The 17,079-nt window shown below is 39.8% G+C and overlaps 1 protein-coding gene across 7 annotated transcripts in view; it reads left to right on the forward strand.

Moving 5' to 3' along the window:
• Nucleotides 1-17,079, forward strand: part of smarcd3b (SWI/SNF related BAF chromatin remodeling complex subunit D3b) — a 49,102-nt gene that overhangs the window by 15,173 nt on the left and 16,850 nt on the right. For 4 of the 7 annotated variants that reach the window (XM_014008339.1, XM_014008340.1, XM_014008342.1 and 1 more), the window contains exons 2-4: nucleotides 7,316-7,542; nucleotides 13,529-13,618; nucleotides 16,330-16,372. In XM_014008339.1, the coding sequence (XP_013863793.1) occupies nucleotides 7,316-7,542; nucleotides 13,529-13,618; nucleotides 16,330-16,372 (360 nt within the window). The remainder of the gene's footprint in view (nucleotides 1-7,315; nucleotides 7,543-13,528; nucleotides 13,619-16,329; nucleotides 16,373-17,079) is intronic. The other 3 variants (XM_014008341.1, XM_014008344.1, XM_014008346.1) reach the window with 1 other exon arrangement.

Below are 17,079 nucleotides of genomic sequence, written 5' to 3' on the forward strand. Positions count from 1 at the left end.
TGTGTGTGTGTGTGTGTGTGTGTGTGTGTGTGTGTGTGTGTGTGTTGGTGGTGGGGATTCTTACAGAGTAGCCTTCCAGGAGTCATGCTTTTTTGGCCCGTGCAAGGCTCTGAACCCGTAAGGTCAACGGATGACACAGGTTGTGTGGAAGACGAAGGAACGGTCCTGGAGATCACGCAGAACAATCAGCCCATTCATCTGAAAGCTAGCATGAAATGTCAAGTGTTGCTCACGGTTCGAGGTTAGGCAGCTGTTACTATAAGCCTCATGGCTGCACACGGAGGGGAGAGGGAGGGAGGGGGGTTTGTTTTGATAAGAAGCACAGAAAAACCTCAGAGTTTTCTTCCACACGTTCCGCTCGTTTTCAACATTCGTGGCAGTTTTCACCCAATCTGGTGTTTCTAAGGGTCTAATTTTACTAGTCAGTGCAAGAAATATCCTTTTTGTAAGAGAGAACCAGCATTTTTTTAAAAACATCTGGCTTAATTTGCCTGTTTCTTCTGTAATTATTTAATAAGTGTGACAATGTCAGTTAAGGTCAAGGTCATATTTTCAGCTGATGTCTTCATTTAATAAAATAAGCACTTTTTAAACTCGTTGACAGTTTAATATTACATTACAACAGATAATCAGACATAATTTCTTCTACTTTTTTAAACAATTGTTGCCCATTTTAAATTAATTATGTGAAGATCATAGTCATTTTAGTAATAAATAAATTCTTTAACAAAACTGTTTCAACTTCCGTATTTTTTTTCCAAGAAAATTGTGACCAGATGAGTGCGAGAAACAACAAATGAGACAAAAGTGTTTAATATAAGCTAATGAGGTAATGAGATGGAATGATGTCAGACAGAAATATCTGAATGATTACTTGACATTTAATAAACAGGAGTAATTACAGCTCTTCACTGGAATAATTATCACTCAGAGGGATGCAGATTCATCTCCTGATTACGTTTGGTTTTTCAGCCTGTTAGTTTATTTACAGGTTCTCTCTTTTAGGAATGTGAATCAAATTCTAGAGATTATTTACTTGCCCAGTTTAAAAAAAGGTGTTTATTTTTAATTGTTAGGAAAAGGTAAGGTAAAATTAAGTATAATTTTTAAATTTCTGGTTTTTTACATCTTAAAAATCAAAAAAGTTAGCGAGCATCAGTTCGGGTTTAAACCACACCCCCACCCCAAAAGAAAAAATAAAAATAAAATAAAAATAAAACGAGTCAAAGTTTTACAACAAATACACAAACTTCGTAGACACGTCCAGAGACTGTCGCCTTTTATGCCGAAACTTTAAATAAAGATTGTTTAAAATTTATTAGTGCTCAGAGTATGTGTTTGGGATTACTCTCAGCTACTACCACCCCAAATTTGAGCTCATCTGAAAAATTAACTGAATTATTAACATTCTTGTGTTGGCTAAGGTCAATAATCTGTGGCGTTCATCTTGACTTATAAAGTTACACAGTTGTGCGTCCAACGATTACTTTCTGAGACTTTGGTTAAGATTTTCAGTGTTTCATGAGATATTTTGCTAACAGACAAAGCCAAACACCCACCTCGTGGCAGCAGCCGGGACATCCATTTATTATGTTATCCATGCCTAACTTTTTTTTTTGTTGGAATCAATTATCTCAGTGTTTCATTGATGATTTGAAGAACTTAAAGGTTAGGAATTCAAATAAAACCAAATATATATTTGTTTATGCTTTTGTTTTTTGTCTTAAGGGCTCGACACACGGGCAGCGACAAACTACAGCGATTAGCGGCTGTCATCGCAGCCGGGTGAAACCCGACACACGGGACGCGATAGCGATCGCAGCGTTTTGAATCGCGCTCTCAGGTCGCTTGTCTTCACAAAATTTGATTGGTTCTTGACTCTGAAGGCGGGTGTGCATTACTGACGTGTAAACTAAACAAATCTTGCGATGCTAATGATATTGAAAAACAAACACACATCAAGATACAGTTTTATGAGGAAAAACTTACCATAAACTTCACCCTGGTGCCAATAAATTCCCACAAAGCTTTTTAGTAATCCCTTGGTGAAAGTGTTAGCTAACGGCAGTGTGTAGCATACTCTCCTCTCATTGGTCAGTCAATGAAACCCTCGCTGATTGGTTGTACGCTAAGCGACAGCGACAAAAGTTGAACATTTTTCAACTTTCATATGTTGCGTCACAAGCTCGCGTGTGCACGTCTACAAGCGTGAAATTTCACATGCACCATTTTCGCCGGTCGCTTAGCTGGAGGAGGGCAAGCGATTGTCGCCTCACCGCACAGGCTCCATAGGAAATGAATGGAGAGCGAGCGACGTCGCCTCCCGTGTGTCGAGCCCTTTACGCTGTCATCAACACCATCTAAATTCCCTCAGATGTACCGTGTCTGTAGTAGAATACGTTTGACTTGATTCTGCTCTAAGATTTATAAAGCAGGTGAGGTGTTGCATCTCAGGCAGGAAGAGTCATTAAAGTGGGGGGGGGGTTTGGTGCTGAAGCCCTGCGCTCGTTGACACATTTTAGGAAACAATGGCGCAGGTGATTGATGAGCCAGATGAGTCTGTCCTCTCAACAGACCAATTAACCTTGATGAGTCTCTGGCTGCTTTAAACCAAATATTTCCCTCTGCTTATTTTCCTCTCCGTCCTCCTTTTCATCRGCGCTCAAAGATGAAAAAGTCTTGTTGTAATGGTTGCGGCGGTTCTTTTTGGGTGTTTGAGCTGCAAAACGAAGAAATATTTACACTAAAGGAGGTGATTTGGCTCGGTTTGTCAGCTTGTGGCAAGTGGTGACGTTTTCTGTCTTTTCATGGGCAAATCAAGGCGGGGGTCTTTTTGATGTGAAAAACGTACGTTCAGATGTGTTTGCACACATAAAACGTAAAAAAAAACAAAATGCAGAAAGTTACAGTTATGGCTGATGGTTAGGCTACGGTCTCTCTCATTATCTTTCTTACCTCCCAGCTGTCTGTGGCTCTTGTAGGAGTTGGAGGTCAGTGAGGTTGAAGGAAAATCCTTCCAGGGCTCTGTGAGAAAATCCTGATAAGCCAAAACATAAAATGACACACTGACACTTTTTTTTTGCACATTTTGTGCAAARGTTAATGAAAATTTCTCATCTCCCAAACAGTCAGATCTTTGTTTCCATCTTGATGGATGAGTTTGTCCAATGTTTGTTAATATGTTGGATTTGAGTGGGATGTAACTGTGAAAATAGTTTCAATATCGGCTTAACTCTAAAACAATAATGAAGGAAATTGAATTTAAGGGTGACATAAGGGTGGAAAGTAAAAAGAAAAGAAATCCAGTGCTTGACTTTCAAAGCACAGTGGGCTGGTTACCTTGGTTAGTCCACAATAATTCACAGACCTTGCAGCACAGTCGTCACTTTGAAACATGCGCCATGCAGAGAAATTACTGTTTCTGGTGAGTTTTATTCTCATTTAGTTTCATTTTTTACACTTTATTTATGTGATTTAACTCCAGAGGTTAATGAGAAGATGTTGATTCTGATTAGGGCTGTGTGTATTGGAAATAATTTGGTGATATGATTCATATCACGACACAGGGATCATGACACATTGTGATATATGGCATTACGATAACTAAGATGACATATTGCCATTTTCCCCCTCAAAGTTCTAATATTAAAAAAACTCAGTATAAAGAGCACACCATGCATCCTTACTGTCTTCTTTATTTTGAACCCCAAAATGAGTCCACACCTCAGCTTTGAAGGCATTGGGTGTTGGTCTAATCCACTCAGACTCAGCCATCGGTACTTAGTGCTAACATTTACTCACAATGCTAATGTTTGAGCTAGCATTAGATCCTCAGGCTCCTCACAAGTAGAGGAGCCAAATGGAGAGCTGACCTCTGCCAACTAGAAGTCAGAGGGTAAAATACAAGCTACAGTGTTTTGAGAATTGATACAGTATCAGAAAATGAAATATCACAATATTTCAGTGCATCAATATTTTCTTACATCTGGGATGAACTCTTCTGTAAAGTTAGCAAGTGATGATCATTTAAACAGACCTGAGCAACTACTCACCACCTTATATCTGTCAAAAGTAGGGATGGTTACATGTAGCTGTTACAGACTGGTTTATCACACCATTGGATTAATCATTCATGCTCTCACTCACTCAGATACAATTTAGATAGAGGTGAAACAACGGATACATGTGGTCTCAGAGAAATATCAAAAATTTCTAAATGGCACACTACCTTAACCCCACTGCAACACATCACTACTACACACGCAGAGGTGATGGGTAGGCATTGGTTTGTCAATACTTCAGCAAAAGTTGCAATCGTGACCCATGATCGCCACACCTTGAACTTCCAGCTCAAACGCTTTGGATASAAGTAATATCTTCCGAACGATGCAATTGTCTATTGTCTACATCCATAACGGTATCATTGGCAGCATGGTTAGCACCGTCACAGCAAAAAGGTCCTCGGTTCAATCCCTTGTTTGGATCRGGGGTCTTTCTGTGAGGAGTTTGCATGTTCTCCTCATTCTTGCATGGGTTTTCTCTGGGTACTCTTGTTTCCTACCACAGATTAAAAACATACATGCTAGGCATCCCTTGCAAAGTAGATCTCAATGGGATTTGCCTGGTTGAWTAAAGGTAAATAAATTGCAACATTGTCATTCCTACATTCAATGCACAAACCCTCAAACTGGGGTTGAGCAAATCCAGTGTGAAAACATGAAAACTTCTACTCACAGGACCCCAATGTGGACCCAATGTGGACCATGTCCTATACATGGTGGACTGTATATCCAAAACTTTAGACAAAAAACTAAAGCTTCTAACTTTTTTGTCTAAAGTTGTCTAAACTAAAGCCTCTAACTTTAAACTCTTTGAACAGAAAACTGAGATAACTAACCAAGATAACAACCTAACCTAACATGCATGGTTTTTGGTTTGTGGGAGGAAGACAGACTACCCAATGAGGATACTTTAGCCAATGGTTGTAGCCAAATCTGCGAACAATAAACAAATTAAAATAACTTCTGAAATTAAACATCCCACTGAAGGAGCTGCTTGGTGCTGTGTAACAATCCAGAAATCCTCTTTTAGTACAGGTTTATACTGCGTGGGTTAAGTTTAAACCCCCCTCAGCCCGACTGAGATGCCAACACTCTTCTCAGATAGCCGTCCACATGGCCAATTCGATCGCTGCCCGGCTGGCTGGCAGAGCTCCGGGCAGAGTGTTGGAGTCAGTTCAGCAGGTCAGATTATAGACTGTGGGTATTCGTTGTGTTTGTGTGGGTTTACATTATCCAGCTATGGATTTCTGGACCTGGTATCTGGAGAGCTCAAACTTTCCAGACGACCGGCCGTCTGCTGAGAGTCCAGCCTGATGCCCGTTTTATTGTCTAATTCAGAGAAGTGGGCAGTAAACCAAAGAGTTTTAAGACTCCACGAGGTGACAGAGTCTAAGCAGGAGGAGGGTCAGACCATATGTTGTTTTATCCCCTCCTCTTCAGAGAGACCCCCTCTACATCCCCCCTCAGCTCAACAAACTCCCAGCCTCAGAGTGACAGCAACGTCTGTTCAGGCTTCTTATCATAAGATATCTCCTTTTCAAAGGGCACGCATTAGATCAGCCCGTTTTATGATGTCACAGTCTYCTTTTAGTGACTGAATGTGTCCATGAACGCAAGCATTTGGTGCATTTAGTCACGGTTTAAAATCTTGAATTACCCTCGCAGTGTTTTTGTTTGTTTTCAGTGGGTCTGTGTGGACAGTCTAAAGATCAGTCTGGATGTGTGTTTGCATGCGCACTAATCCTCTGTAGAGACTACAAACCATAAAAAAATACAGGAAGTTTTTATTATTATRATTTTTCATCTTTCCTGTTGTTTTGTCAGGCAGATTTAAAATGTATAACATAAGGCAGATCTCGGATTGCTCAATATGAAGTCCATCAGAAGCAGACGTCAGTCTCTAAGCTGGATAGTTTTGGGTTTGGGTTTTTTCCCTCCACAAATGGCACCAAGTTTCAGACAATAAACGCCTTTAGGCAGGAGGCAGCTGTTCCAARGGGAATGACAGGAACAGGTGAGCGCCCCCCTCATCAGGAAGTGAGTTACAGACTGTCTGCACTGTTAGGAAGATGTTTGGACGTTAAAAGGGTTTTTGTTAGGAGAAGATGATAAAAAGACACGAGGTTTCTGCTTTTGTTTGTGGTATTGTATGGCAATAAAGTTTTATTTTTTGCTCAAAACAGACAAAATAAAACAGCTCACTTCTGTTTATTGTTTATTTCTACATGTGTTCAGCAGGAACTTAAATGTTTTGCAAATGATGACAAAAGTTTTTTGGCAAGTAAATTATATTAATATAAAAGCTTGATTGATATTCCTACTAGGGTTGGYCAATATCAGCAAAAAATTCATTATGATTAATTGTGGCATTTAGCCYATAACGATTATTATGATGATTAATAGATGTCAATTGCACTTGCATGTTTTTGACTCTTAATTAGTTACCCTGTATTCTTTGAGTTATATTTACAAATCATCAGTCAACATTTTAACAGCCACGCCTCGTGTCTTTTCCTCTCAGCATTTTTTTGGATTCCACCTCTACTATAGTAGTGTTAGCTTTAACATTAGTGTTAGTTCCACATTAGTATTAGCATTAGTGTTAGCTCCATGTTAACTCCACATCAGCATTAATGAAAGCTCTGCATAAGTGTTAGCTCCACGTTAGCATTAGCTTTAGCTCTGTCAGTGTTAGCGCAACATCACTGTTAACAATAGCCCTTCGTAAGTGTTAGCTCCACTTTAACATTCACTTTAACTCTGCGTTAGAGTTAGCTCTGCATTAGCATTAGCATTGATGTCAGTTCCACATTAGTATTATTGTTAGTGTTAGCTTCACGTCAACCCCAAATCAGCTCTGTGTAAGCGTTAGCTCAACATTAGCATTAGCTTTAACTCTATGTCACATTTAGCATTTGCTTTAGCTCTCTTCTTGTGTTAGCTCCAGGTTAGCATCAGTTCCATGTGAGCATTAGCACCACAATAACTTGTGCCAAATAGTTTTTCTGATGAAATACTACACAAGCATTGAGCATGTGCAGTGATTTGTTAGTATTTTTCTAGGTCAAACTAATGGATTGGTTTCAGAAAAGAAGATTTTTTTAATATAAATAATAATTCTCTGCGAGGAGATTCAAACAAGCAGCAGCTGATCTGATGATTCCTTGATTTTATTTTTAGTAACTCTTAAGTAGCGCACCAGAAAATATCCACATGCATACTCTGACATCCTTTCTGCTCCGCCACCTTTTCAGCGTCCTGGCATGCCGTCTGGAGCGAGGATGCCCCACCAGGGAGCTCCCATGGGCCCCCCCGGCCCACCGTATGGCGGGAGTCCGGCGGTGCGGCCCGGCCTGCCCTCCCCGGTGATGGAGCCCAGCCGCAAGAGGCCCGCCCCGTCCCAGCAGGTCCAGCAGCAGCAGCAGCAACAGCAGCAGCAGCAGCAACAGCAGCAGCAGGCCGTACAGAACCGAGCCAGGAAGTGAGTCCAGCTTCAGTCCACCTTCGCCTCCAAACACAACACTGCATGGCCTGCATGCAAACTCTCCTTTATGTGTTCTTCTGTGATAAATGAGAGGTTTGAGACGACACCGGTTGTGGTTTCACTTTAAACACGGGGCAGTTCAAATCTGAGTCCAGTAATCTGAATGAAGTGGGTACAAAGTGAGCCAGGGCTGGAAAGATGTGGGGGCAGGTGGACAGTGAACAAAAGGGATTTAAGTTCCTCACCGTGGACCTCTGGAYAAAGGCTTCATCAGTGATAAACTATGAGCTGACACCCGTTAAAGAAATGTAAAACTAGTTAGCTAGTGTTTATTTATTCAAACCATTTAAGGTGGAGCTGGATAAACAGTTTTTAAAATAAATTAGCTAGACTAGCTATTTGGGGTGCAACAATACATGTACCCGTATCAAACTGTTCAATACAGTGGTTTAGGTGCAATACACACTTGTATCGAACAATACAGATTATTTAAATTTATTTTATCAGCTTGTCTTCTGAAGATGCTCTGTGTTGAAGGATCAGTGGATCTGTGTTCGACTACTCCACCTAGGCTGCATTTTCAAGTACAGATCCACTGATAAACTTGCTGTTTCAGCAACTTTTAATTTAAAAACTGTACTTTTGAGGTTAAACAAATGTTCATACTTAATTTAAATAAATTACAACTTAAAATGGGCTTGGATTTTTTTTCTTTTTTGTATTGAAAAAATATTGAACCGTGAGACTAAAATATTGAACCGAACCGAATCGTGAATTTTCTGTATCGTTGCACCTCTACTAGCTATATTAATTTAAAAAATAGAGTTAGTTAAAGAAATGCAAATGTAATTAGCTAATCTGAAGTCATTCAAAGCGCTATGTACAACAGGTAAGATATTAACTGTTTATAACTGTTGGAGAACTCCACTTTAAAAGGTTTGAACTATCACTTCAGCGTCGTAAAATAAAACCTGCTGGGTGTTTTTAAGCGGTAWCCGAAACAAGAAAAAAACAGCCAACACATCAGTTATTAGCTGGGTAAATGTGTCAGGAGTAGGATTTTAATTAGACTTTAAGGCGTTTCACTTCCTCTGTGGTTGGTTTGTTTAGGTCTCACCTAATGGTGACACCTTTTAAAATACCTCACACCTCACTAGACGTCTTTGCTCTGCAGACATTTTGTCTCGTAGCTTAAAAACCAAAGGTGTATTACTGACGGCACGTCGCTTAAACTGACCTTTTTCCCTGTTCTCAGATACGTATTTCAGATATTTTTACCAGTTCTTTTGCTTCTTAGGTTTTTAAACTGCTTTGCTGCTGGCAGGTAGCATAAATAAGCTCTACAGTCTTTTGAAATTCACACCCTTTGACTGAGATCACAGATGTTCTCAGCAGGTCTTTGTCTGCAGACGGAAAAAAAGAAGAATCACTTTGCACGCTTTGTCCATTTGAAATGACGAAAACTAAATCAGCAAACTGGAACATTTAACAAGAGCAAAGCTTTAGTTTGACGTGTAATTCAGTTTTAATTTTCATACAATGACTATTTTTTTAGGTTGAATTTAGGTGCTTTTTAAATTTATTTTTTAATCAGATACGGCTAAATGTATGACTGCAGAGTACTCTAATGCCTAATCAGTTCTAGGAATAATCATGTTTTGATAAGTGTACTGTTTGTTTCTAGCTTACCGCTTTAATTAAGCGTGTTAGAAGTTGTAATAAATCAGTACAATAAAGCCAAGGCTGTTGATTACAGCACTTAAGATTCTAACCTGATTATGAATCAGAAACATAAGAYTTTATTCAGTGGATCACTCCTCTTAAAGGCCGTCATAAATTTAACACGCTTTACTTTTTCGTTGTTGTTTAGAAAGAAAGAACAGAAGAGCAAAGCAAAGCYCCACCGTCCAGAAGCTGGATGCTCAGTTTCCACTCTGATTGTTAGAAATCTTCCCACTCGTACCTCAGAAGTCATGTGTTAGAACAAAAAGAAACCATGGCCTTTGTGTGTCTCGTTTTCACTCTTTGTTTTCACACGTGTGTTTCCTCTCTCCCACTTCTTAGTACCTTACATCTCTTTTTTAATTTTATTTCCCGGCTCGTCGCTTCCTTCATCCACATCGCCGCCATGCATGCACTGCATCTAACCATGTCTTAACCAAGTCTTAGTCTTTTGTATAGCAAAGAAGTATTACTGATCTGGTTTTGAGGCTGATACACTAAACAAGAGCAGAATGTGTCAGATTATTACCAAGTGCAGTTGGCTTCATGCACTGGCAGATCACTTCCCTTAATTTGAGAAGATTCAGATTATAATCTAGTATTTTTAATTTATTTTTAGGTAGTTAATCTTTGCAGAGTGGGAGCCTGAATTTCATGTTTGGTCTCATTGCACACACTCTAAAAATGTTTTGTTGGCTCAACTTTAAAAAAAATTGCAACAATTTCTACTGATCTTTTTCAGTTACCTACAAACAAACAATATTTACTTTGAGCTCCCAAAGTAGTGCTGGGCGGTATACCATTTGTACCGAAAACAGGTTTTTATTTTTGTTATGATATGACTTTTCTGAATACCGGTGTAAATAGCCTGAACACGTGCGGAACATTTCGTCYCGGCCGTCAGTGAACTGTTTCCCTAAGGACACGTTTCCACGCAGCACTGCTAAGCGCATAGCATGCTAACGTTATTGTTGGAACAACTGGTGGTGGGTGATGTGTTTTAGCCACTTATATGGTCTGACGTAAAAAATAAATCCCGTTTTCACCATCGCTGAATAGTAAACAACTCTTCAGTGTCGTGCATGGTTAGATTTAACTTGCTACGTAATAACGGAGATGTTATTGCATGGAGACTCTAGCGTGCTTCTATTGTGAAAAGCCCGGGGAGAAGTAGATTTGTAATGTAGCGAAGTTGACTGGTGTGCAAAGTGAGTCATCCTTTTAAGTTTTATTAACACACAACGGTAGACCAGATAATGATTTTTTTCTCAACCCTTCACAATCGGACCTAAATGCATGATTACTGTCTACAACAAGGCAAAGAAGAAAAGACATATAAGAGGAGGGAAACAGTGAAACAGAGATACAGTAAAAGAAAAAATCAATAAGCAAAGTTTGTACATTTTATTATCAGCTGAGCTGTGAGGAAAAAAATATAGTCAAATACCGTGAAACCGGTGTAATTGTTGAAAATACTGTGATATAAAATTTGGGTTATATCGCCCAGCTCCATCCCAAAGCATGATTAAATTGAAGCAACCTAATATTAATTTAGATATTTTTGTAATATTAAGTTGACATATTGCATTACACTCAAAAAACAGATTTTTGGATTTACTTAACCAAATTATGTCAACAAATTCCATGTAACTGAGTTAAGTGGAAAACAATGTTCCTGTTTATTTTTAAAGAAAATGTGTAATCAAGTTACTCCAAATTACCATATTATATATATCGTCCTTACAAATATCTGGTCAGTTTATTTTTGAAGTTCCTAAAGCAACTTTTTATGTTGTACAAACTCAATATTTTCTGTTGTTGAGTGAAGTCAAACATATTTGTTTAATGTGTTCAAATCTTTAAGGGTTACTTTTTATTTTTGTTGTCCTCTGACTTGTAAAAWTAAATAGCCAACTCACTGAAGCGTGTAAATGTAGACGACCTATTTTTTTATGCTGAAACATGCTTTTATGTTAAGTTCTACCAKCAAACATCATGACTTTGTTTTTAGAGTGCATCTGCTGCAGACGTTGAAGCTCGTCTACCGTCTGACTCATAAACACACACAGCTGTGCCCACCTATACGTATGGGGACATTCCATTGACTTRCATTAATTTCTACAGCCTAACACTGACCCCCTACCCTAAAACTAACCTCACAGGTACATACCTGACCCTAACCTAAACTCAYTTCACTCCTTGGTAAACCAAACCACCATCCCACCAATGGCTTTTAAACTAAACAGGACTCCGCTTAGGTTCCCATATGTATCAGTGGTCCCCACATGTAGGTGTTTTGTCTTAAAACGGTCCTCYTATGTRATGATATACCCGTCCACACACACACASAGAGTATCACTGGATGTGTACAGTGAGACCAGTGTGTGTCAGGTGTGCTCATTAGAGAAGCGATCAATGTGCACACTCAGAAGACCTCTCTGTTTCATTCCCTCACTATCTGCAGCCCCATTGATCCACTTACAATTAAACAGGCTTGTCGAACAGTTCGGAGGAAATGCTGCCCTGCGTCGGGGGCGGGGGTCTCAACCCCTCAGAGAGCTCGCTGATCGATCAGCCAGGGTGACCCGTCCAGGCGTCTTTGTCTCGTCCGTCCATTTGTCAGGTCGCGTGCGTCCTCTCTGGCACACAGGTCGACGCTTCACATCCTCCTTCCCCAGCTCCGACCCCCACGCCGCCTCCAGCCGACGGCGGACCACCTGTGCTCGCAATGTCACCGAGACCTTCGGGGCCAAGCTTTTACCACATCGAGCTAACGCTGCCAAAAATAGAAATTTTAACTCCAGTCTGCTGCGTGGTGTAAACACCTAACCCAGTGTCCTAGAAAGTATTCACTTATTTTCTCTTGTCTGCTTTGTGGAGAAACATAAACTCTCTGCTCTGGATTTAAAGAGCGCCGTAAGGATTAAAGACAGAGGCTAGTTGAGACATAACTTTCAGCTACTACCACACCAAAGTTCAGCTCGATATTTGCAAATTTGACAGAGTTACAGACGTTTCTGTGCTAGCTAAAATCTGCTGTGGCAGCCATCTTGAAATAGGATGACTTTGAAAGTTAACCAGTTGTACATCCATTCATCAGTTGCAATAAAATTCATCCAGTGGTTCAGGAGATATTGTGCTAACAAAGGCTCAAAACATCATTGCCCACCTTTCAGCTTTTGGAAATCGATGATAAAAAGTTTTTTTAGGCGAACYAACACAGATCTCAGACTAGAGCTTCAGACTAACTGAGTGTCAGTTTTACTCAAATATGTTGTGTTTCTCTCCTCAGTTGGCCCACAGACAGATGGTGGTGATTTGTTAAGTCGTATTTTTAACTGATCAAAATGAATAAAAGAAAACCAACAAAAAGGCTGAATTATTTAGAGATTAATGGCAGACTTGTTGAAGTTTAAAGAAACTAATGTTACAAGCTGTTACTTTTAGAGGCTTATTTTAAAACAATTGTTTTCTTTCCCCTCATTCATCTGATTATAACGCACTCAGTGACAAAAGCAAAATCAAAATATCCAGCTTGGAAAAAAATAAACAATACATGTAATTTTCTAGTCTGCTTTTAAAATGTTGGGCTCTATTTGTTTATTTAACTTTTGAATGAATTTACAAGGAAATCAAAGAAGAAGAGAGAGAAATTTGTGTTGGAAAAGCAACAAATGTTGTTCTTGGAAATCTCAAAGGAATATTTAAACTTATAAACACCTGAAGGTAACAGGGTTAAAGTGCTTTCAGGCAGAGGAAGACAGGTTTTTCCTTACACTTGTATTGTTTTGTGTCACCTGCACCAAACGTTCATCACTGCATCGAGACTTTCAACAATCWGAGCTGAATCAGAGGTAAATTCAGCTCCGCTCCCTCTCTGTGCTCACAGTCTGCCTTTTATCTGTGTGTTGTCTGTCTCTGTGTGTGAAGCATGATTGTTTTGGTTTCTTGGAAAAAAAAAACTTGTTGGACGAGCGCGTCCCTCAGACYAGTGGGATGCCTCCAGGGTCCTCCTCTGCAGCACGAGCATGGACTCAGTTAGACACCCCATCCCTGATGCCTGGCCTTGTCTGAGTCGCAGAGTGTGCACCCTACTAACAGACCCTTGAACTTCACACGTCCTAAACACACACACACACAGAGACGTCCAAACAGCCTGAACCAGCAGGTGTTTCCCCTCTGACATCCTAATTGCTGCCACTGAGTGTGTTTCTCGCCATAACTCTAATCGGACAACCTTCGAATCCTCACCAATTCTCAGGAAGCCCGTCGGATTCCCCGGAGCCAATGAGATGCCGGCGAGGCAGATGGACATGAGAGAGCCCCAATCAGATCCCACGCTTGGATCAAAGTAGGAGTTTATTCTGCTGCATGTCCCTTTTCGTTTGTTTGATGAGTCTGGCCTCTTTAGCCTTTCTCCTGAGCCTCAGCACTCCCTCCTGAATGAACTGTTTCGGTCAGACGTWGGCGCCGGCCGAGAGGCCGCCTCCCCAAAACGTAGTGGTGCATGCTTTGGGCTGGAGCATGGCATGATGGGAACAGTTTTGTGCAGCTAGAAAAGRAGAGTCCAGTCTTGAATAAGCATTCAGACAGTGTAAAATAGCAAATTGTTGTTTTTTTTTTGTCCCTTTTAATGCACTTCAGAAGCCTTCGACTGTCCTTCCAGACTTTATCACTTGGCATGCTGACAGACTTTAATGCTTCACATAAAGTGATAAAATAACATAAGAACTGCACTTTTTTTACAAACTCATCTACAGTTTCTGGAAAAACAAAACTGAACAAAATGACCCATATTGAATATTTTCCRTTGTTGCCCATCCCTACAATAAAATAGAAAATGATAGAGTTGCTTTAAAGCAGTCAGATTAAAAAAAAAGAAAGTTGTTTTAAACATTTACTAAATTTTAACCTACAGCCAGGAGATGAGTTCAATCAACACCTGCAGACATTTGTCCACAAATTCAAAACAAAAGAAATACAAGCTTGCAATAGTTTTTGCTTTAAATTGTGGTGAATGTTGAGTTCTGAGTGACTTTGCTGAAATGTGTTGAAGAAGCTGAAAAAAAAAAAAACGTTACAGATACAAGAAGCAGAACATGAGGTAAAAGATTAAATGAGCAAAAATGCTAGCTAAAAGACTAAATTGTCAAAGTGCAAGTTAAAAGCAAAAGCAAGTGGATTACTAGCTAACAGCTAAAAGTAACACAATTGTAGCTAAACATTAAAAACAAAGAAAACAGAAGTGCAATGATCACACATGCCTTTAATGAGCTGAAGGTTTGAAAATACACCAATAACTAAATCAGCACAAACGGTTCAGAGGCAGTTAGTTTGCAACTAAACCTACAGAAAAATAAAAGACGTGAAAACACTGATCAAACTTGTGTGAATGCTAAATCTGCATTCACACCATTAATGATTGATCTTTAGGTTCAGACTTTTTCCAACACAAACTAAAAAGGATTATAATCCACATAAAAAAACAAGTCTAGAAACATTTTAACCCAATRTTTTACACTTGGGTTAAACTAAATGTTAAACAGTGACATTTTAATTTGTTGGCAGGTGGATTRTGTTTTCACAGAGGCAGGATCTTTGTTTAGCTGTACCCAAAGAAACAAGGATTGTTTTTGTTTTTTTTAATAATATAGAAGATCTGCAGCAGAACCTCAGCAGAAACAGGAAAACATGTGGGTTGGAGAGCTAAACAATTGTTTAGAGAAAAAAGGAAGTTGCCTCAACTTCATATTTCACCTCAAATGTATCTATTTATTGTAAGCACCACCTCCTGGCTGTATGTCTTCACTGCACAAACTTAACCGGGATTCAAGTTTCTGCAAGACAGGAAACTCAGATGTRACACAAAATAATTCAAATTAAACGTGGCTTAAGAAATCAAAATTAAGGATTTGTGTTTAGTTTTTCTGTAAACAGAACAACACTCTTCTTGTCGTTACCAGGTTATTAAAATATAAACACAAATATCTAACAGTATAAAAACATTTAACAAAAGATAAGTCAGAGAAAAGAAGCAGTGTGTAAAATCTGATTCAGGAGTGTTTAGAAGTCTTGATGTTTAGTACAAGAGATCGTGAATTTTTTTTTTTTTTTAGGTTTGAGAAATCTTGGTTTTGTAAAATGAATCCATGTTGATCTTTTTAGAGAGAGAAAAGGATTTCTTCTAATTCTCCTTTAAAATAAAACAAGKCAAAATCAATATGCCAGTTGTTTCTCTAAGATGACTGTTGCTGTTTTTGCACCCTGGGGTACTTCAGAGCCACAAAAACCACAAAAACTCCTTCTGTCATGGAGCCGCTCACACCTCCTGATAATCACTTAATGAATGCATTCAATCAACAGCACCTGATCGCTGATTAACCTTCTTAATTCTCTAGAATCAGCAAAGAGAAAGTTGGTTTTTCCACACTTTGCTTATTCATTTGGGCTTAGTTTTTGTGTTTTTTTAAGACGATGCACTTCCTTTTAATCGTGACAAAAGTTTAACTCCATTTAATGACATAAATGATGGAATAGTTCTGCGTAATAAATGACACAAGTATCCAGATTTACGTTGTTTGCGGTGCAGGTGCGTGGATCGCTGCACATGCCGAGGCGTCCCGCAGATGTTTCAGTAGACCTGACTTAAAGCAAACTTTATGTCACTTTTTTAAAAACCTGATACAGGCGACAGATTTTCAGAGAGTTTAAATGTCCTTCGACTGTAATTAAAAAAACCTTACGATTACAGCCACACACGCATCCCCGTTTTAAAACGCCCTGTTAACCTGCGGCATCAGTCGTTTCTTCGTGTTTTGTGAAAACATGTCGGGCAGGAGATGTGTGCTGTGACTCTGTTTTGGCTGTTAGAGTTTCTGGCTCACCAGGTGGACCGCTGCATTTCAGAACACACACACACAAACACACACACACAGCTGGGATGCTGGGGTGCTGGATATGGCCCAGCATTTTAGCAGATGGCCTGGGTGCTACGCTATCAGTCACCATAGTAACATGCTCTCTTTTTCCTCTTTCTCTCTGTCTTTCTCTCCCTGTCTCTAGTGCTAAGAGAAGGAAAATGGCAGACAAGATTCTTCCGCAAAGGGTGAGGCTGCATGTTTTTACCTTTGTTGTTCTGTTTTCTTTCCTTCCTTTCCTGTCTTTTTTTATCTTTTGTGTGCAAAGCAGAAAAAAAATCTGCTTTGTTTTTGATACCTAAGCTTCTGAGAATGCACTGAGGGCCAGATGATTGTTTATTTCCAAAATAAGAAGAGAAGGGATGGGTGAAGTGATCAGAAGAGTTTTTCTTTGTAAGATTTGCTCACTGATTTAAATTGGAGTAGTCATTGGGGGGTGTGGTTCGGATGTAAACACAAGTAAGCAGGATTATCATTTCCACAGGTGAGCGTGAGGCGTTTGCAGGTTGTAATTTTCACCCTTTAGTTTCAGGTTTCCTGTCACCTCACAGCAATCGTGGCCGGCAGAGAGACGGCTGAAAACCGCTGAGGTCTGTGAGCTGGGTCTGTGTCCGGGTCTTATCCCCCTGACATTACCCAGACAGGGAGATAGCAGCAGGCATGGCATGGGGTGGCACTCCACAACAATGACTCAGGCATGGGGAATGTCTGCCACACTCCTCCACCAGCTTAGCACCTGGTCCCGCTCTGAAAGCCAGAGAAATGGAGATAGGGCAGGAATGTGAGGGAACAATAAAGGGAGGCTTTTAGAAAGAAACATGAAAGAAGCAGTGTGTGTGTGTGTGTGTGTGTGTGTGTGTGTGTGTGTGTGTGTGTGTGTGTGTGTGTGTGTGTG

Source organism: Austrofundulus limnaeus, unplaced genomic scaffold (genome assembly GCF_001266775.1).
Source record: "Austrofundulus limnaeus strain Quisiro unplaced genomic scaffold, Austrofundulus_limnaeus-1.0 Scaffold49, whole genome shotgun sequence".
Lineage (NCBI taxonomy): Eukaryota > Metazoa > Chordata > Actinopteri > Cyprinodontiformes > Rivulidae > Austrofundulus > Austrofundulus limnaeus.